At 37.6% G+C, this 21,694-nt stretch overlaps 1 protein-coding gene across 4 annotated transcripts in view; it reads right to left on the bottom strand.

Annotated features, from left to right (window-relative positions):
* PREPL (prolyl endopeptidase like) overlaps positions 1 to 21,694 on the bottom strand; it is a 51,199-nt gene that overhangs the window by 3,797 nt on the left and 25,708 nt on the right. For all 4 annotated transcript variants that reach the window (XM_004752984.3, XM_004752983.3, XM_004752988.3 and 1 more), the window contains 5 exons: positions 18,976 to 19,192; positions 18,193 to 18,378; positions 8,460 to 8,657; positions 3,601 to 3,776; positions 1,877 to 2,093 (listed from right to left, as the gene is read on the bottom strand). In XM_004752984.3, coding sequence (XP_004753041.1) covers positions 1,877 to 2,093; positions 3,601 to 3,776; positions 8,460 to 8,657; positions 18,193 to 18,378; positions 18,976 to 19,192 — 994 coding nt within the window. The remainder of the gene's footprint in view (positions 1 to 1,876; positions 2,094 to 3,600; positions 3,777 to 8,459; positions 8,658 to 18,192; positions 18,379 to 18,975; positions 19,193 to 21,694) is intronic.

Here is a 21,694-nt window from a genome sequence, read left to right as displayed (position 1 = left end):
TAATTGAAGAAAATCTGGGATATTTATTTATAACCAGTGTTAAAACATTAATAAAATGGCAGCTGCTTTTTTCACTTACCTTGTAGTCTTCTGTTAACATGCTTTCCACCTTTCTCTTGCATTAACATTAACCTAGTGGGCAAATGCAATTCTTTCTGGCTGCCTAGCATCTGGACTATTTTTCTGAATTTAAACTATTCCTAACCTTAATGAGGCGGAGCTTGCCTCTCACTAGGGAGGGGCTCAATTTCTCAGTTTTCCCAGCACCCGGATAGCCACAGGACTTGGGTCTACCCAATCAGACATAATGTGCTCCAAACTTTAGATGGGAAGTTTGTGGCTCAAAATAGGGGCCATGAAGAATTTCTTCTGGTAAAAGTGCCACATCTATATTGAGTTTTTAGAAGCAGCTGTGGCAGTATGAGGTGACTTGTGCCCAGCAGGGATGGCAGTGATAGCTTCCCTGGGCCAGTTTTATGGTATATTTTGGAACCAGTTTCTGGCTGTGTAACCTCTATAAGGCTGGTTTTATACTTGCCCTTACTCAGTATTTTTTAAGAAGCCCCTTTTCTGCCTAAATTCATCTAGTATTTGGTGCTTCTAATTAACACTATGCATCCTCTATTGTTGGATATCTAGGTTGATTCCACTTCCTCACTATTATAAGCAATGTGGAGTAAATATTCTTATACATACATTTCTGATTATTTCCTTTCTAATTTCTAAAGGCCACAGATTAGTTGTATTTTTTTTTTATATTGTAACTCTATTATCTTGTATATAGGTTTTCTTCCTTCTATACTTAGTATTTCTACTTAAAAAAATAGATTTATAGATCAGGATTACTTAACACTTATTTACTTAATAGAAGCCTACAGTGTATATCCCTCATCCTTAAAATAAAAGAAACCTGAAAATAACTTACTCTCTCCCTCCCAGTCATTATTTTTTAGCGTATCTGACCAGGAGAATGATGAAGGTGAAATGAGTGGCTATAACGTAATTACATAATTTTGGACACCAGGGAAAGACTATACAGTTGACCCCTGAAGGACACAGGTTTGAAATTCGAAAGTCCACTTACACCTGGATTTTTTTCAATAGATATACATACTGTATAAACAAATTTATTTTCCTCATGATTATCTTAATATTTTCTTTTTGCTAGCTTATTTTAAGAACACAGTATATAATATATACAACATATAAAATATGTGTGAAAATTCACTGTTTATGTTATTGATAAGGCTTCTGGTCAATAGAAGGCTGCTGAGTTTTCGGGGAGTCCAAAGTTAAACATGGGGTTTTGACTGTGTGTGGGGGTGGGGTCAGGGGTGGTGTCGGTGTCCCTAGCCTCCATGTTGTTCAAGGGTCACTTTTTAAGATCAAAGCAAGCTGTTTCAATTACCGTACAGAAAAACTATCCCTTATAAAGATCTTTAAGAATGGAGTATCTAAAAAAGGAAAGCCGCTACAACTAGGACCGAAATGTTGATGGGCAATGATCATCAAAGGATTTCGTGGACTCCAGTCACAGTGCGCTCTGCTTGACTCCCTGGAACTAGTGAGTCATAAGTGCTGACTCTTTTCCACCAATTCTAAAATGTTTTTAAAAAATGAGAACTAATGAGAAAAGCCATTAATATCCTTCAGTGGAATTCTCAAAAATTAATAAAGAACACCATCAGGGAAGAAGGACAAAGTAGTTAAAGTAAACTTAGAAGTTCTCTCAGAGCTATAATTCTGTGTTTAGAACTTAAAAGCTTTGTTATTAACTCCTGTGCTATGGTAAAATTGTAACAAATATTTTTCGTAAAGTCGCCAATGGCTTCATGCCTCCCCACTCTGTACATAGAAGAGAACAGAGTATACTCACCTCCAAAGTCACAGCTCTCAGCAGCTCTGGATTAGAATTACACAATGCTCCCACAAGCACCCCTCCAGCACTGAAAGCAGTCAGGGTTGTTAGACTTGGCTGAGAAAAGCCTTGGCCATGAAGCGTCTTAATGCAAGCCTCTAAGTCAGCAAGGCCATTGAGTTTTTTAGTTAGACGGCCATCAGCGTGCCACTGGAGGCCTAACTCACCACCACCTCTGAAATTAAAGGGCAGAAAAATCTTTTAGTGGGGGAAAATATTGATATAGGTCAGGGTCAGCAAACTGTAGCTGCTAGGCAGTATTTACTTAGAGGTCTGTTTTATTGTTTTTGTTTTGTTTCGAAATGGCTTCAGAGCTAAGAATGGAATTTACATTTTTAAAGGTTGGGAGAAATACAATAGAGAGCACATGTGGTCTACAAAGCCTTAAATGTTTACTAGTTTTCTAGCGAAAAGGTTTGCCAATCCCTGGTATAGACAGTCAAAAATGGATTTACCAAATATGTTTTTAAAAAAATTAAGATAGGTTTTTTAAAAAAATTAAAAGTCATTATCATTTTTTTTTCCATTCACTTAAAGTAAGCTCTATACCCAATGCAGAGCTTCAATTTATGACCCCAATATCAAGACTGCATGCTCCAACTAAGCCAGCCAGATGCTCCACAACAAATCAGTTTTGGGTGCTCCCTACGATTTATCAGGCATTCTGCTAAAATGCCAGCCTTAAAAATATAAAAAAAGCAAAAATCTGCCCTGGAGATCATAATTTTGGGGGAAAAAAAATAGCTGCCAAGCAATGTGGTTGCTGCTTTCACACAATTGTATTTATGGTTATCCTAGAGGTGGCAGAAAGAACATCCGGGTGGATGGTCAGGGATGTATACTTAAAGGAGATGATACCTAAGCCGAGGCTTGGAGGAATAGGAGTTCCCAGAAGTGCAAAGAAAGGGAAAACATCAAGACACAGCGGATGCAAAGGCACAGAGGGGAAAGAGTTTATCATCCGAAAGGATGTAACAAAGCTGGATATGTAGGATGTGTATGTCTGCAGTGTAGGCCGTGTCTGGGTTAACGGTAACTATCACTACAGAGGTAAGCCAGATCACAAGGATGTGAAATGAGGAGTTTGGATTTTATTCTGGAGATGGGAAAGTAGAGAAGGATTTTAAGCAGAAACAGAAAACAATATTTGTGTCTTGAAAAATACCTAAAGTAAAATGGAAGTTCGAGTGGAAAAAGGATCTAGTTTGAGACACTATTTTAGAAAAGCCGGGGTACCTGGGCCTCTGCCTTTGGCTTGGGTCATGATCTCAGGGTCCTGGGGGTCGAGCCCCATGTCAGGCCCTCTGCTCAACAGGCAACCTGCTTCCCTCTCTCTCTGCCTGCCTCTGTGCCTACTTGTGATCTCTGTCAAATAAATAAATAAAATCTTAAAAAAAAAAGAAAAGAAAAACCTAAACTCAAGAGAATGGAAATAACATTACTAAGATAAGGAAACAGACTGGTACATCAATTCTACAAATCTGGTGCAATATCCTAAAAATCTATCCCTTTGCTTTATCAACTAGTCTATTAAATCCACTTCTACCAGCATATGTTTAGGAATACATAGATTCAATAACACAAATGAGAAAATAAACTTTGTTCCCTGATACACGGTTGCGCTGGACCTCTGGCACAATGTTCTAAGCACTCACATGCCAGGTAAAATGTTGTTGACTCACCGAACATGGCAATATGCTAATATCCATCCATCGTCCACCAATACCCGCCTTTCAGGTCTGAAATTCATTTTTAAATCCATTCCATAAGCTCCATATACATGTACTAGGAGAGGTTTCTTCTGCAAATCCTCAGAATCAGTTTTGTGGAAAATGGTCATGGGCACTGATTTTCCATCCTGGAATGAAGAGTTACTATACATGTAAGAAAAAGTCTTTTGAAACTGTTTATCCCTAATTTTATGCATTGCTTATTGATGTTGAACACAAACTTCATTCAGTGCAACAGAGAGGTACCTAGTTGAACATGTGAACATTGAAGAGGTGGAACATGTGACTCCTGATCTCAGGCTTGGAGTTTGAGTCCCATGTTGGGTACAAAAATTAGTTAATAAAGTAATAATAAATAACAACAACAACAACAACAACAACAGAGTTATGGTTTTTAATGAAAATCATGGTTTATCCCCATTTTCAGCTCTATTGCTGACCTGTAATGTGAACTAGAAAAAAGGAGTAAGACTGTTGAAAACAGTTTATTAAATGCCGCTTTTTCAAGACAGTAAAGGGATTTTAAGGAGTTCTTTACTACCTATTATTACTGTAATTTTTTTCTTTCAAAATTAGTCAAAATATACCTGTCAAGGATAGATATCCAGCACATTTTTCCTACACCTATGACAAGATACTGACATTTTTTATCTTTGAATATTTATAAATATGCTGATTAAAGTTTTAACAGCTCAATTTTCTGTCTTTTATAGGCAGTCCTCAACCATTAGAACCAGAATTTCTTTTTTTTTAATTTCTTTTTTTATTTTTCAAAAACATATATTTTTATCCCCAGGGGTACAGGTCTGTGAATCGCCAGGTTTACACACTTCACAGCACTCACCAAAGCACATACCCTCCCCAATGTCCATAACCCCACCCCCCTTTTCCCTCCCCCCCTCCCCCTAGCAACCCTCAGTTTGTTTTGTGAGATTAAGAGTCAGTCACTTATGGTTTGTCTCCCTCCCGATCCCATCTTGTTTCATTGATTCTTCTCCTACCCACTTAAGCCCCCATGTTGCCTCACCACTTCCTCATATCAGGGAGATCATATGATAGTTGTCTTTCTCCGCTTGACTTATTTCACTAAGCATGATACGCTCTAGTTCCATCCATGTTGTCGCAAATGGCAAGATTTCATTTCTTTTGATGGCTGCATAATATTCCATTGTGTATATATACCACATCTTCTTGATCCATTCATCTGTTGATGGACATCTAGGTTCTTTCCATAGTTTGGCTATTGTAGACATTGCTGCTATAAACATTCGGGTGCACGTGCCCCTTCGGGTCACTACGTTTGTATCTTTAGGGTAAATACCCAGTAGTGCAATTGCTGGGTCATAGGGCAGTTCTATTTTCAACATTTTGAGGAACCTCCATGCTGTTTTCCAGAGTGGTTGCACCAGCTTGCATTCCCACCAACAGTGTAGGAGGGTTCCCCTTTCTCCGCATCCTCGCCAGCATCTGTCATTTCCTGACTTGTTGATTTTAGCCATTCGGACTGGTGTGAGGTGCTATCTCATTGTGGTTTTGATTTGTATTTCCCTGATGCCGAGTGATATGGAGCACTTTTTCATGTGTCTGTTGGCCATCTGGATGTCTTCTTTGCAGAAATGTCTGTTCATGTCCTCTGCCCATTTCTTGATTGGGTTATTTGTTCTTTGGGTGTTGAGTTTGCTAAGTTCTTTATAGATTTTGGACACTAGTCCTTTATCTGATATGTTGTTTGCAAATATCTTCTCTCATTCTGTCAGTTGTCCTTTGATTTTGTTAACTGTTTCCTTTGCTGTGCAAAAGCTTTTGATCTTGATGAAATCCCAATAGTTCATTTTTGCCCTTGCTTCCCATGCCTTTGGCGATGTTCCTAGAAAGATGTTGCTGCGGCTGAGGTCGAAGAGGTTGCTGCCTGTGTTTTCCTCAAGGATTTTGATGGATTCCTTTCTCACATTGAGGTCCTTCATCCATTTTGAGTCTATTTTTGTGTGTGGTGTAAGGAAATGGTCCAATTTCATTTTTCTGCATGTGGCTGTCCAATTTTCCCAACACCATTTATTGAAGAGGCGTCTTTTTTCCATTGAACATTCTTTCCTGCTTTGTCGAAGATTAGTTGACCATAGAGTTGAGGGTCTATTTCTGGGCTCTCTATTCTGTTCCATTGATCTATGTGTCTGTTTTTGTGCCAGTACCATGCTGTCTTGATGATGACAGCTTTGTAATAGAGCTTGAAGTCTGGAATTGTGATGCCACCAACTTTGGCTTTCTTTTTCCATATCCCTTTGGCTATTCAAGGTCTTTTCTGTAGAACCAGAATTTCTTACGGATCCCTACTGACATCTATACTCATCCTCTTCAAAGGCCTACCTTTATTTTTTAAAATGTTTAATAGTGGTTTAAGAAAGTTTTATAAATTTTAACATCTAAATTATTTTAGAGCAGGTTAACTATTCTCCAGTGTAGGTCACATTCATTAATCGCAAACTGACTGAAACTAGGCATCTCAGGACAAAATTTACATAATCTGAACTATTTCTGATCTTCCTTTCAAAAGGGCAGAGAAGCTGGTTCTGTCTACTTATATAAACTAGTGAAATAGTGCTAGTTTACATAAAATAATAATAAAAGGGAAATAATATAACCAAGCCACTCTCCCTACTGTTTTCATTTTCATTGTGAAAACCTTAACTTTGGGGCACAGGAGTATTATCAAATAAGGAGGCTATCTTTCATCATTCCTATCACACTCAACTTGTTCTGAAAGTGTAACTGGAGTTTCACTTCTCAGATTCATTCTTATAAAATGAGGTAGATTAATTTCTATAAATTATCTTTGTCTTTTCATCTCCCCAACTTAAATCAAACAATCAGAGAAAAACTTGCTGTTTGAAAACTTATGAAAAGAAAGCGGTGAAAATGGTACCAAATCCTGTGATGGGCTGGATCCGAGTTCATCAGCAGTGTGAAAATGCCTGTGGAGGGTTATAGCAGCAGGGCACCTGGGTGGCTCAGTCAGTTAAGCATCTGACTTTTGATTTTGGCTTGGGTCATGATCTCAGGGTTGTAAGACTGAGGCCTGTGGTGGGCTCCCTGCTAGCTGGGAGTTTGCCCGAGATTCTCTCTCTCCCTCTGCCCCTCCCCGCATGTACTCTCTCTAAATTAATAAATCCCCAAAAAACAAAAACAAAAACATAGTAGGTTCCACTGGGCACCTGTCTCCCTTCTTCCTTAATTCATAAAGCATCCCTGAGTTCCCTAAGAACTAGGCTCACTGTTCTTTCCATTAGGGGCATGATAACTACAACATTTTGATAGATTGGTATAATCCCACATTTCTAAAGCAGAAGAAAGCCTAAATATATATTTTGTTGACAAAAACCAAACACAGAAATCTCGAAGGTAATACATTAAATGGTAAACAATTATATCTAAGAGGTACAGCAAATGGGACTGAATAGTAGTTATCAGAACTTTTAATGTTCTGCATTTTTGCATTTCTTCTAAGAAGTGTATTGCTTTTGTATTATTGAAAAATACATATTTAAATAAAGCTATTAAAAGAAAATCAATGAGTTAAAAAATTCATAAGGACAAAAAGCTTTGTTACAACTCACTGCCAGCACATATGAAATTATCTAATGTTTGATATGCTAAGGTCTGAAAAGTCTTTAAATACATGGTTTTTAATTTATTAATTTATTTTATTATTTTTATTAATTCATTAATTTTATTTTTATAGTTTATTAATTTATTCCACAGTTTATTAATTTACTCCTCATTGCACAAACTTTCTTTTCCACTATTTGCTCTCCTCTTGGTCTTCCCTCTTTTACACTGTACTTTGGCTGTATTGCCCTTCTTTATATTTCTTTCTTTAAATCTTATTCATTTAAGTAAGCTTGACACCTAACGTGGGGCTCAAACTCATGACCCCAAGGATCAAGAGTCTCGTGCTCTTCGGACTGAGCCAGTTAGGCGCCCCGTCCTTTACACTTCTTGAATGCACCTTTTTTCCCTCAATATAGGGCCTCTACATAAAATGGATTCCTCCTTCCCATCTTTTAGCCTTTTTTTAAAAAGATTTTATTTATTTGATAGGGAGAGAGTGGGCAAAAGAAAGAGCACAAGCTAGAGGAAGGGCAGAGGAAAAGGGAGAAGCAGGCTCCCTGCTGAGCACAGAGCCCGATATAGGGCTTGATCCCAGACCTGAGCCAAAGGCAGCTGCTTATCCCACTGAGCCACACAGGTACCTCTCAAGCTTAATTCTTAATCATCTTAGAGGTCCTACTTGAGTCCTCACTTCCTCAGAGAACCCTTGCCTGATCTCTCCAGCCGAAGGAAAGGTCTCTGTGTCATGTTTCCACTGTACTCAGTACAGCTTTCTTTGCAGCCATCAGTACATTAGCAATTACTCCTTTGACATCGGTCATCTTCCCTGCTCGAGTTAAGCTCCATGAAGGCAGGACTGTATCAGTCCAGCTCACTCTAGTCAACTGCTTATTGCCTTCACAATTTTTGCCAACTTTTACTATTTAAGTCAACTTTAAAGATTCAAATGTAAACAACCTGTGAACTCAAGGGCTTGAGATGTGCTAGTTATACATTTTCTAATCCATGTTAAAATAAATATATCAATATTAAAGTAAAAAAAAAAAAATTCCAGGTAGCCTCTAAAAATCGTTTGAGTCTTACTGGGGACGTGAGATCCACTTTACAAAACCATGCTAATGCAATACCAGCGGCAGCAACTGCATAGCACCTGACAAAGAGCATGCAGTAGATGGGGGCTCAGAGTTGAGATTATGAAGACGTACCTTGCTTTTGGCTTCCAGACGTAAAACACGACTGGTCTTTGTGATTGGGTCTTCATGCCCAGTTTCCTCAAACAGTTTGCCCTCTGCAAACTTGTATGTGTAATATTTTGGGGGACGTATTGGAGAGCAAAGCTGGAAGGGGCAGTTCTTTGGGTCTGAATTTGTATCCATTATGAATCCACAGGCCCAAGGAGGGAGCTAAGGAAATAAGAGTTATTTTTATTCTTTATCTAGACATTAAGTATCATTAATTTAATTTCTGAGTTTGTTACAAACAAGATGAGAAGGACATCAAGTTTAGTTTCATCCATTATACATAATACCTCATTTAAATATTTTAGTACAAACAAATATATTTCAAATAACAAGTGAACAGAACTGTACACTGATGACCAATAAAAATGGACAAATTATAGGAAAATGATTTTTCATGACTCTGGATTTACATGAAACCTCTTTTAATAAAAAGGATTATTTTAGCTACAGTTAAGAAAAAGAGCAAATCAAATCCCAATTCCAGAAGCTAGCCACATCTCCAGATCTCTGTTCTCCTAGAACATAAAATCTCTCTCATCTGTTTTTCCTCATTTACCCCCAGCCCTCCCCATGCGGCCCAGACAGCCATAGTGATGACAGTTATTATTCCAGGGCTACAAACTGGCTCAGCAGCACTAAAGCATTTACAATTTGTTTCTAACTTTAGCTCCCAGGCTAACCATTGTGCAGAACAAAACCTTTCCTGGCATATCCACTTTGAGAGACTCACAGCTATTATGATTAGGATTCTTAACTTTAAGGAAAAAAGGAAAGGAATCAAAATTTATTCTCTCAGAGCAGCAGGGTCCAGTTTCAAGCCTGCCACTAACATCCCTCTTACACCTTTTAAAGAACTCTGGTAAGCAGGCTGACGGAGTGTAAGAAATGGTGCTGAGAGTCAGAACGTTAAAAGAAAATTGCCTTTCTTTTCCTGAGTAATTGTAGAAAGAACAAATTCCTTAGAAAATCAGAGGTCTTGGCACAGCAATGTCCCTGGTGGGCACTATTCAAAAAGGGTAGGTGGGGGCTGTGTGTGTAAAAAGTACACCATCTAACCTGTAGAAACCATAGCCAAAGATCTTACGTTCTGAGTGCATGTGTCTTGCAATTAATGCAAAGACTCTAGCTTCCTGAAAAGCAATAAGGATATATATTCATAATGTCTCTTAAAGAGAGTTCCTAATTTACTGTCCTCAGGTTAAGGATTATGTTCAAGGATAATGTTTATTTAAGTGCAAGTCATAGAACTAGAAAGCAGCATGTGACACTTCAAAGCTGGGAAGTCTGGCAGCATAAATGGAGTAAACAGAGACCTTAGTGGGAGAGAAGCACCGCCACTACTCATCTTATAACCAGGTTTCAGAAAGAGTATACACGGTGACTCAGTCCACAGAGGCACAAGCTTTTCTGTTCTTTGGTGAAACTTAAAAAAAAAAAAGGGTCCATGTGCCCCATGTGGTAAGTGGTCATACTTTTAGATCAAGTGGGTTCCAATAAACTCTTCAGGTGCATTTTTTAAAGTATTGGGATCAAGGTTAAAGTTCACCATAACAAAACTGTCCATGGCTATGGACTGCTTAGTTTGTCCAGCTCATGTGGAAAGAAGTATTAACCATCTCAAGGATATCTTAAGTTACATTTCCTACTGAGAAAAACCTGTAGTACCATCTAGGTATATTAATGGACAACACCGGAGAATAATTTTAAGTTGGCTAGTTGATATGCAGATATTTCTTAGATACCTGAAAGAGTTTCAGCTTTAGCATTCTACCAGCAAATCACAGTCATTTATTTGACTGAAAGAAGGTTTAAGACACACATGCTGAAAGAAAATTGGCCCAGGTATATAAACACCTCCAAGTAAACTGACGTTAGTACAGAACAATTCCCAATTTGCTTAAATTAGGTATCATGACCAATTAAAATATCATCACTTCTTTTGCGAAAAAAAAAAAAATACCAGGAAAAACTGATGATAGGATAGGAGGCAAATATATTAAGGATTTTACATTTCTCTTGCTCAGATTGAGTTTAAAAAAGCCTTTTAGTCACGTGCCTACTGGGCAGAGATGTTACATACAAAAATGCTTTATAATCCACTCAGTTTGGCCTAAAGATTTTGTCCTTTGTGATTGACACTGTCTATGCATATTAATCAGAATTATCCAGTTTACGAAAGGTGCTGATCTATAAAATTTTCTTTAAGTACAATCTGGTATATAATGTAGTATTTGATTCCATGTGTTGATGACTCAGAACATTATAACAAGGCTTAACAAGTACTACAGGTTGGGAAGGGTCAGGGAATGAAGAGACAAAGGATACAGTATAAATTAAAGACATGATGTTCCATAGGAGACACTCCTAGAAGCCCCAGACCCTGGGGAACAGGGAAAATAGACTGTAGAGCACTACATAAAGCCATTACTCTCAAAAACAGGAGACATACCTGACTTTCCTAACACACAGAGATAGATGCAGAGACTAGACAAAATAAGAAGACAGGAATCTGTCCCAAATGAAAGAAGAGGACAAGCCCACAGCCAGAGATCTAAGTGAAAAAAGATAAAAGTAACATGCCTTATGGAGAATTTAAAGCAATGATCATTAAGAATAGTCTTGAGAAAAGAGTGGAAGACATTAAATGAAACCATTAACACAGAGGTAAGGAATAACAAAGATAAAGGGCTCAATAAATGAAGTGAGAAACATACTTGATGGAATGAATGAAAAACAGGCTGGAATAAGCAGAGGAATCAATTAATGACCTAGAAGACAGAGTAATGTAATCAAGAAGAGTAAATGAGAGAAAAAAGAATACGCAAAAAAAAGAACAGACTTAGGGAACTTAGTGACTCCATCAAACATAGTAACATTCATATTATAGGAGTCTCAGAAAACAAGAGGAAAAAAGGGGGCAGAGAATTTATTTGTAGAAATAATAGCCAAAAACTTCCCTAATCTGGAGAAGGCAACAGATATCCAGATCCAGGATGCACAGAGAACCCCAATGAAAATCAACAAAAGCAGATCCATATCAAGACATTTTATAATTAAAATGACAAAATATAGTGGTAAAGAAAAAAACATTAAAAGCAGCAAGACAAAAGACTGCTACATACAAAGGAAACCCAATAAGGCTATCAGTGGGTTTTTCAGCAGAATCCTTCCAAGCCAGGAAGGAGTGACATGATGTATTCAAAGTGCTGAATGGGAAAAACTTGCAGCCAAGAATACTCTACCCAGCAAGGCTATCATTCAGAATGAAAGGAGAGATCAAGTGTTTTCTAGACAAATAAAAACACAGAATTCATGATCACCAAACCAGTCCTGCAAGAAATCTTAAGGGGGATTCTTTGAGTGGAAAGGAAAGATCAAAGGGACAGCATGACCACAGGAAGCACAAAAGCAGTAATAAACATTTCTGTTAAAAAAAAGAAAAAAAAATCAGTCAAGGAACTCACAAAATAAAAGGAAATAAAATGATACCATGTACCTAAAACTTGGGGAGGAGAGGAGTAAAGAATGGTTCAAACTTAAAAGACCATCAACTTTAAATAGAGACCTCTGCTATATGCAGAAGAGGTTATATAAAAACCTAATGGTAACTACAAATCAAAACCCATTCATAAGTATGCAAATAATAAAGAGAAAAGAAATCCAAACACATCACTAAAGAAAACCAGCAAATGATGAGAAAGGAAAGAAAGGATGAGAGAGAAACTCCAGAAAACCACCACAAAACAAGTAATAAAAAGGCCATTAAGTACATACTTATCAATAATTACTCTGAATATAAATGGACTAAATGCTTCTAATCAAAAGATATAGCGTGACAGAACAGATAAAAAACAAGACCCATCTACTTCTGCCTACAGGAAACTTATTTTTTAAAAAAGATTTTATTTATTTGACAGAGACAGCAAGAGGGGTAATACAAGAAGGAGAGAAGGAGAAAGAGAAGCAGGCTTCCCATTGAGGAGGGAGTCCGATGTAGGGCTCAATCCCAGGGTCCTGGGATCAAGACCTGAGCCAAAGGTAGATGCTTAATGACTGAACCACCCAGGTGCCCCCACGAAACTCATTTTGACCTAAAAACACCTGCAGATTGAAAGTGAGAGGATAGAGAAACATTTATCATGAAAACAGATGTCAAAATAAAGTTGGAGCAGCAATACTTATAAAGAACAAAATAGATTTTAAAACAAAGACTGTAACAAGAGACAAAGAAGGACACTATATAATAATAAAGTGGACAATCCAACAAGAAGATCTAATAATTGTAAATATTTATGTACCCAACAGGGGAACACCCAAATACATAAAACAGTTAATAAGAAACATAAAGGAACTAATTGGCAATAATACAATTATAGCAAAGGACTTTCATGCCCCACTTACATCAATGGACAGATCACCTAAACAAAAAAATCAATAAGGAAACACTGAATGACACACTGGACTAGATGGATTTAACAGATATATTCAGAGCATGCCATCCTAAAACAGCAGTATATACATTCTTTTCAAGTGCACATGGACCATTCTATAGAACAGATCACATATTAGGCCACAAAACAAGCCTTAATAAAGTTAAAAAGATCTAAGTCATACCATGCATCTTTTTTTGGACCACAGTGCTAAGAAACTATAAGTAAACCACAAGAAAAAGTTTGGGAAAGATCACAAATACATAGTGGTTAAATAACATGCTACTAAACAATGAACGGGTCAATCAGAAAGTAAACTAAAAAAGTACAAAGAAACAAATGAAAGTGGAAACAAGATGGTTCAAAATCTTTGGGATGCAGCAAAAGTGGTTCTAAGAGGCAAGTTTATAATACAGGGCTATCTCAAGAAGGAAAAAAAATCTCAAATACACAACCTAACTTCACACCGAAAGGAGCTAGAAAAAGAAAAAAAAATCTAAAACCAGCAGAAGTTGGGGCACCTGGGTGGCACAGTTGGTTGGGCATCCAACTCTTGATTTCAGATAGGGTGGTGACCTCAGCGTCATGAGATCAAGCCCTGTGTTCAGCTCTGCACTCAGCAAAAAGTCTGCTTGAGACTCTCTCCCCCAAAAAATAAATAAATAAATCTTTAAAAAAACAAAACAAAACAAAACAAAAACCAGCAGAAGAAAGTGAATAATAAGAGATCAGAAAAGAAATGTGACATAGAGGGTCGCCTGGGTGGCTCAGTTGGTTAAGCAGCTACCTTCGGCTCAGGTCATGATCCCAGCATCCTGGGATCGAGTCCCACATCGGGCTCCTTGCTCAGCAGGGAGCCTGCTTCTCCCTCTGCCTCTGCCTGCCATTCTGTCTACCTGTGCTCGCTCTCTCCCCCACTCTCTCTCTGATAAATAAATAAAATCTTAAAAAAAAAAAAAAAAAGAGAAAAAAAAAAAGAAGAAATGTGACATAAAAACTAAAAAAAACATAGAATAAAAATAAAAACAAAACAAACCCCAACAGATCAATGAAATGAGGAGCTGGTTCTTCGGGTTTTAATTATTCATGATTTAAAACAAACAAACAAACAAAAAAGACAAAAGAAGACCAAAAAACCATCAACAAAATAGGTTTAGAGGGAACATACCTCAACATAACAGAGGCCATTTATGAAATACCCACAGCTAACATCATCCTAAGTGGGGAAAAACTGAGAGCCTTTCCCCTAAGATCAGAAACAAGGCAAGTACGTCCACTCTCACCACTTTTATTCAACAGAGTTCTGGAAGTCCTAGCCACAGCAATAAGACAACAAAAAGAAATAAAAGGCATCTAAATTGGTAAGGAAGAAGTAAAATTTTCACTATTTGCAGATGACAAATACTATAAAGTAGAAAATCTGAAAGACACCACCAAAAAACTGCTAGAACTGATAAATGAACTCAGTAAAGTTGCAGGATACAAAATCAATGTATAGAAATCTGTTGCATTTCTATATACAACAATTAAGAAGAGAAATTAAGAAAACAATCCTACTTACAATTATACCAAAAGTAGTAAGATACCTAGGAATAAACCTAACCAAAAAGGTAAAAGACCTGTACTCTGAAAACTGTAAAATGCCAGTGAAAGAAAGTGGAGATGACACAAATGACAAGACATTTCATGCTCATGGACTGGAAGAAAAAACACTGTTCAGATGTCGTACTACCGAAAGCAATCTACACATTTAATGTAATCCTTATCAAAATACCAACAGCATTTTTCACAGACCCAAAACAAACAGTCCTAAAATTTATATGGAACTATAAATGACCCCAAACAGCCAAAGCAATCTTGAAAAAGAAAAGCAAAGCTGGAGGCATCACAATTCTGTACTTCGAGTTACATCACAAAGCTGTAGTGATCAAGACAGTATGGTATTGGCAAAAAAATAGACATATAGATCAGCAGAACAGAATAGAATCCAGAAATAAACCTACAACTATATGGTCAACAAAGCAGGGAAGAATGTCTAATGGGAAAAAGGTAATCTCTTGACTTCAACAAATGGTGCCAGGAAAAGTAGACAGGCACATGCAAAAGAATAAAACGGGACGGCTTTCATATACCACACACAAACATAAACTCAAAATGGATTAAAGACCTAAATGTGAGACCTTAAACCATTCTAGAAAAGAGCATAGGCAGCATCGGCTACAGCAACATCATTCTAGACAGGTACCCTGAGGCAAGGGAAACAAAAGCAAAAATAAACTATTAGGACTACATCAAAATAAAAAACTTCTGTACAGCAAAGGAAAAAATAAAACTAAAAGACTATGTACAGGATAGAGGAAGATATCTGTACATGACATATACAGTAAAGAGCCAGTATCTAAAATAGGCAACTTATAGAACTCAACCCCCCCCAAAACAATGAAATTTAAAAAACGGGCAGAAGACATGAGTAGATATATTTTTTAAATCATTTTTATTAACATGTAATGTATTATTTACATGAGCAGATATTTCTTAAAGAAGACATGGCCAACAGACATGTGAAAAGATGCTAATTTTCACTTATCAGGAAAATACAAATCAAAACTGCAATGACATATCACCTCATGCCTGTCAGAATGGCTTAAATCAAAAACAAAAACAGCAAGTGTTGGCAAGGATGTGGAGAACAAGGAACCCCACCCTCTTGCACTGTTGATAGGAATGCAAACTGGTGCAGCCACTGTGGAAGACAGTATGGAGGTTTCTTAAAAATTAAAAACAACTATCCTACTACCAAACAATCGCACTACTGGGTATTTACCCAAGTATACAAAAATACTAATGCAAAGGAATTCATGCACTCCTATGTTTATGGCAGCATTATTTACAATAGTCAAATTATGGAAACAGCCCAAGTGTCCAATGACTGATGAGCAGATAAAGATATGGTGAGTGTACACACACACACACACACACGGATATTTTTCAGCCATAAAAAGAATGAAATCTTGCCATTTACAGCATGGATGGAGCTAGAAAGTATAATGCTAAGTGAAATCAGTTAGAGAAAAACAAATACCATATGATCTCCCTCATACGTGGAATTGAAGAAAGAAAAGGAGCACAGGGAGAAAAAAAGAGACAAAGCAAGAAAGAGACTCAATATATAGTACTGGCAGTTACCAGAAGGAAGGTGGGTGGGAGCAGTGGGTGAAATAGGCGATGGAGATTAAGGAGTGCACACATCCTGACACATCCTGAGCACCAGGTGATTAAAATAAAAACGTAAAAAACAAAATAAAAAAAGACATGATGTTTGTTGTAATGGCAGCTAAAACCACAGTAACTGAGGCATATCTTTAAACTAGGGATATTTATAAAAAAATGTAAAGGTCATACTTAGTGAGAAGTCAAATTTTATCATAGTAAACTCTCATGACATTCCCAATTGCCTTGACATACAATTTTGCTGTAAGAAAAGCACTGCTAGAAATTATACATTCTTTCTCATCCCTATTTATATAGGCTATAATAAGAATATATGGTTTTGGTGTCAATTAGCAAGTAAAAAGAAACTTTGGATCTAGTAGATGAAGGCAGTAGGAAAATCACTAACTTTAAGTCACCATTTTTATTTTAAGGACATCTACACAGTCCTCTAAAATACAAGAGGTTATATTTGATAATTTGATTTTAGCTCAAAAATTTTGGTTGTTTTTGGAAACTCAGTATTTCTTACATATACCATGATAACAACCTTGAAGCTAATTTCCCTGTGCCTTATCTCTGTTTGCTTTGGAGGAGTCTAAAATGGCCACCAGATAACTTCATGAAGTATAACCTGACTTCTCAACGCACTTCCCTGCCCCCAAACTTCAAATGTTCCTCCACCCATACCTTACGCATAAGTTTCTCATTTTGGAAGTCAAAGAATGTCAAATTATAGCTTCATTCTACATACATTTATTCTGCTTCAATAAAATAGAATTATTAGCAGTTTTCAGAACATTTTCTAACTTCTCCAGCTTAGAGCTTTATTTGATGGACTTTCTCATCCTAGAATATCATTTTGCTCTCTCTCGTCAGAATTAGACCTATCCTCTTTGGTTTATCTCAAATTCTACTTCCCCTACAAAAGCTTTCCTGGGTCCTCTCTGCCTCTCAGAGACCCATAGCACATTTTGTATGTTTGATACCACTTATATAAACCCACAATATACTTAATCTTGGTGTACAAAAGTTCAATAAACATTCAGTGAATTTACTGGAATTGCATTTTAAGAGACTGTGACAATACTGCAATTAGGGAGGTATAAGTGGTCAAATAAATGGCTTAACAACTTTTTCCCTATCAAGTGAGATGGAGGCCTTTCCCCTTCCCTTCATCACCTGTTATCTGACCTACATGTTAATGCTGCTTTAGTACTGGGCAATGAGGTTGGCACTCACCAATTTTAACAAGTTCACTTGTGGAGGCAGACCATCATTCCTGGCAGCCACACGCAATACCAGCAAGTCAGTCATACTATCACAGCTATGCCGTAGAGGAGACAAATGCTACTCCCTCCCCCCACAAACCCTGACAGGTAAGAAAACTGGCAAACAGAAGATGGTGCAGACATAATGGCGGAAATACAGTGGGCACAACTACTGTCCCTACAGGGGGGTGTAGAATGGAAGCAGCAAGCAGTGGTTGGTTAGGCACTAGCTGGCAAGTTGACCTAAGCTATTAGCCAACCTAAAGTTGTAGAGCTGCATGATATATAGAGATATGTAGAAAGAGAAATAGGACACTGAGCATTACTTCTGAAGTTCATGCTGTTAGACAGTATTTTTTAAAGATTTTATTTATTTATTTGACAGAGATCACAAGTAGACAGAGAGGCAGGCAGAGAGAGAAAGGGGGAAGCAGGCGCCCTGCTGAGCAGAGAGCCAGATGCGGGGCTCAATCCCTGGACCCTGGAATCATGACCTGAGCCGAAGGCAGAGGCTTTAACCCACTGAGCCACCCAGGCACCCCTGTTAGACAGTATTTTAAGTAAAACTTTTTTAAAAGCAAGATTCTCAAAGAAAAATAAAAGCAAGGTCCTCTAAATAATTCTTAATAAACCTCCTAAATATGAAAAAACCAAGTATGCTATGTTTCCTTTAAATTAAACTTCTTTAAAGAAAAAGTACATTGCTCTTATTCAAATTTGATGTTCTGGTAAACTAAACTCTACGGATTTTGATTGACAGTACTGTCTTTTGAAAGTTAAACATACCTTTAGAGAACGAACTGAATCATCAGCCAGACCAATGACATTAACGTAAAGTAGATTGCTGTGCTTCAGGAATAGAACACAGTGATCCTTAAACATGTCCAAGTCTACAACTTTGGTATTTCTCTTCATTGTGAAAAATAAATCCCAGTTCATAATAGCAGGGGTATCAGCAGCTGTTCTCATGAGCTGTACAGAACAAAGTCAGAAGAGATCTAGGTAACAAAACATGATGACTCTAGCACCCAGAAAACTAGACGATAAGAACACCAAAACTAGACCATAAAGAGCCAAAGAAATGAGCTGCGCAACAGGGCTGCAGTGTGACCATGATCATGTGAATGAGCCCAGGCTAGCCTGCCATGCGGTGAGACAGCATGGCCTAGTGCTTACCTTACAGCAATGAATGTTTCAATGAAGGCCTGAGAAATGGCTTACTGGGACCAGAAGAACTGCCTAGCTGAAATCAATCCAAATTGCTAAATTATAAAATCATGAGCTTATAAAAGTTTGTTCTTTCAAATCATTAAGTTTGGCTTTGATAACTGATAAGATCAGGATAAAGTATGTTTCATTTACTAACCTTTTAAGGCACAATTACAATATGGAGAGGCATTATCTCTAATGGAAGAGAAATAGGATTGGTTATGAATAAGAAGGTAGTATCAATTTCTACATGTCACCAAAAGCCTGCAAAACGGTTAACTCTTAGAGCATGGAATGTTGTTGATGGAAGTGTGACAATTTTTAACAGCTCAAATGGGTACACAGAGAATCCAGGATTACCTTGAATTCTGTAGGCTCACCAACATTAGTGAGAATGTATAATTCATCATCTCTGTGTTCAACGTAGTAAAGGACTCCATGTATTCGCTTCTGGATAAGTACTGGTGGGTCCCAAGGGCTTAGGCCATCTATCAACCACACTTCAGAAGTAGTCTTGTTCATAATATTTATGGTGAGGAAACGACTGTCCTTCGTAAGATAAAGGAAAACAAAATAGCTGCATGTGCATGAGAGAGAGAGTGGGAGAGAGAGAGAAAAAAAAAATCCAGTAAATTTCTAAGTGAATTTCAAATTACCAGAAAACCCAAGTAAATCTTTAGCTACCTTAAAGATGATATACAACTACCTTCTGTACATATGTTGATTTATAATGCAAATAGGAAATAAAAACTCCTTAGTGAATACTGCTTATAAATTTAGAAAACTATTATTTTTCTCATTTCGCCCACCAAGGTATTTAAAATCATTTTTTCTCTAACATTTTATTATGAACATTTTTCGGACCTACAGAAAAGTTGAAAATGTCCAGTGAATATCCATACATCCACCACTGAAATTCAATTATTACCAAAAGTTTGCTATATTTCCTTAATCACATTATCTGTGCATCTATCAATCCATCTTTTTCTGAATACATTTTAACATAAACTATAGACATCGTCTAACTCTCAATCACATTAACAGTTTATAGGACTTCTTGCTGGGAAGAGGAAATAAACTTACTAGAGGAGATATGGAATTGTCATGAAGGAGAGAGGCAGAGTTTACTTTGTTCTTCTTCTGTAGGCATGTTGGCTTTTTGCCCCCTCTCAGTTTTTACAACAAAACAAATAAAATAGAAATAACAATAATGGAAATAGGAAGAAGAACCCCTGAAATCTCAACACATTTAAAAAATTAATATAACTTCTACTTTTTTCTATTTTTCCTTCCCGTTTATTTATATTTCATGCATTTGTTTTTATTTATTTATTTGTGTGAGAGAGAGAGAGTGCGTGTGCACACACAAGCAGGCAGAGTGGCAGGCAGAGGCAGAGAGAGAGGAGCAGGCTCCCTGATGAGCAAGGAGCCCAATGCGAGACTCAATTCCAGGATCCTGGAACCATGACCTGAGCCGAAGGCAGTGGCTTAACTGACTGAGCCACCCAGGTGTCCCTGCATTTGTTTTTAAATTAAAAATTTTTTTAAAGTATTGAAGTATAGTTGATACATAATGTTCTTTAAGTTCAGGTATACAATATAGTGATTAGACAACTCTATACATTACTCAATGTTCATTCCATGTGGTTACCATTTGTTACCATAATTATTTACTTTTTTAAAAAAGATTTTATTTATTAATTTGACAGAGAGAGAGATCACAAGTAAGCAGAGAGGCAGGCAGAGAGCGGGGGGGGGGGGGAAGCGCAGGCAGAGAGAAGGGGGGAAGCAGGTTCCCCGCTGAGCAGAGAGCCTGATGCGGGACTCGATCCCAGGACCCTGAGATCATGACCTGAGCCAAAGGCAGAGGCTTAACCCACTGAGCCACCTAGGCGCTCCATGTTACCATACATTATTACAATATTATTGAGTATAATCCTTATGCTATGCTGTATTTTCCTCTCCATGATTTATTTTACTCATGCATGTCTTTAAACTGATGTAAGTGAAATACAGATGCAATTTTGTATTCTGCATTTGCGACTTCACAGTATCTCTATCTCCCCCCAAACCCCCCCCCAACTTTTTAAAGGTTTTTATTTATTTGACAGGAAGAGACACAGAGAGGGAACACAAGCAGGGGGAGTGGGAGAGGGAGAAGCAGGCTTCCTGCTGAGCAAGGAGCCTGATGCAGGGCTTGATCCCAGGACCCTCAATGACTGAGCCACCCAGGCGTCCATAAGCACAGTCTTTATGATGGTTATTTTTAATGGCTACCTAATATTCTATCAGGTTGCACTGTCATAATTCTTAAAACTCTGGATTTCAGAGGCGCCTGGGTGGCTCAGTGGGTTAAGCCTCTGCCTTCAGCTCAGGTCATGATCACAGGGTCCTGGGATCAAGCCCCGCATCGGGCTCTCTGCTCAGTGGGGAGCCTGCTTGCCGCCCCCACCCCCGCCTACTTGTGATCTCTGATTGTCAAATAAATAAAATTAAATTAAAAAGCCCACACCACCTCTGGATTTCAATGTTTCACTGTAATAAAGAATCTAACAGAAAACATATTCATGAAGACAGTTCTTCCTCCCTGACCTTAACAGTTATTTCCCTAAGACAAATTCTTAAGAATGGAAATACTAATTTATTTATTTAAAAGATTTTATTTATTTGACAGCAACAGTGGGAGAGGGAAGAGCAGGCTTCCTGCTTAGCAGGGAGACCGATGGGGGGCTCGATCCCAGGACCCTGAGATCATGACCTGAACCAAAGGCAGATGCTTAAGGAAATAGTAATTTAATGATACACAGTAATTTTTAATGACTCTTGATATATATATATAACCAAATAATATCCCAAGAGCCTTATATTAATTCACACTGACCTACTGGATGGGTTTAAATGTTATGTTTACATATTTCCTTATTATAAAAGTAATCCATAATAAAAATATGGAGAAATACAAAGAAAGATGATAACCCTAGATCTCACTACAGAGATAAGCATGGCTAATATTTTAGTAAAATTCCTACTGCACTGGACATTAACACATTTGTCAATTTTATTTCTGTGATGTGTCTTT

The sequence above is a fragment of the Mustela putorius genome, unplaced genomic scaffold (genome assembly GCF_011764305.1).
Source record: "Mustela putorius furo isolate JIRA1106 unplaced genomic scaffold, ASM1176430v1.1 tig00000224_pilon_pilon_pilon, whole genome shotgun sequence".
Lineage (NCBI taxonomy): Eukaryota > Metazoa > Chordata > Mammalia > Carnivora > Mustelidae > Mustela > Mustela putorius.
The sequence above is the reverse complement of the archived record's forward strand: the minus strand, read 5'-3'. Positions and strand labels throughout refer to the sequence as shown.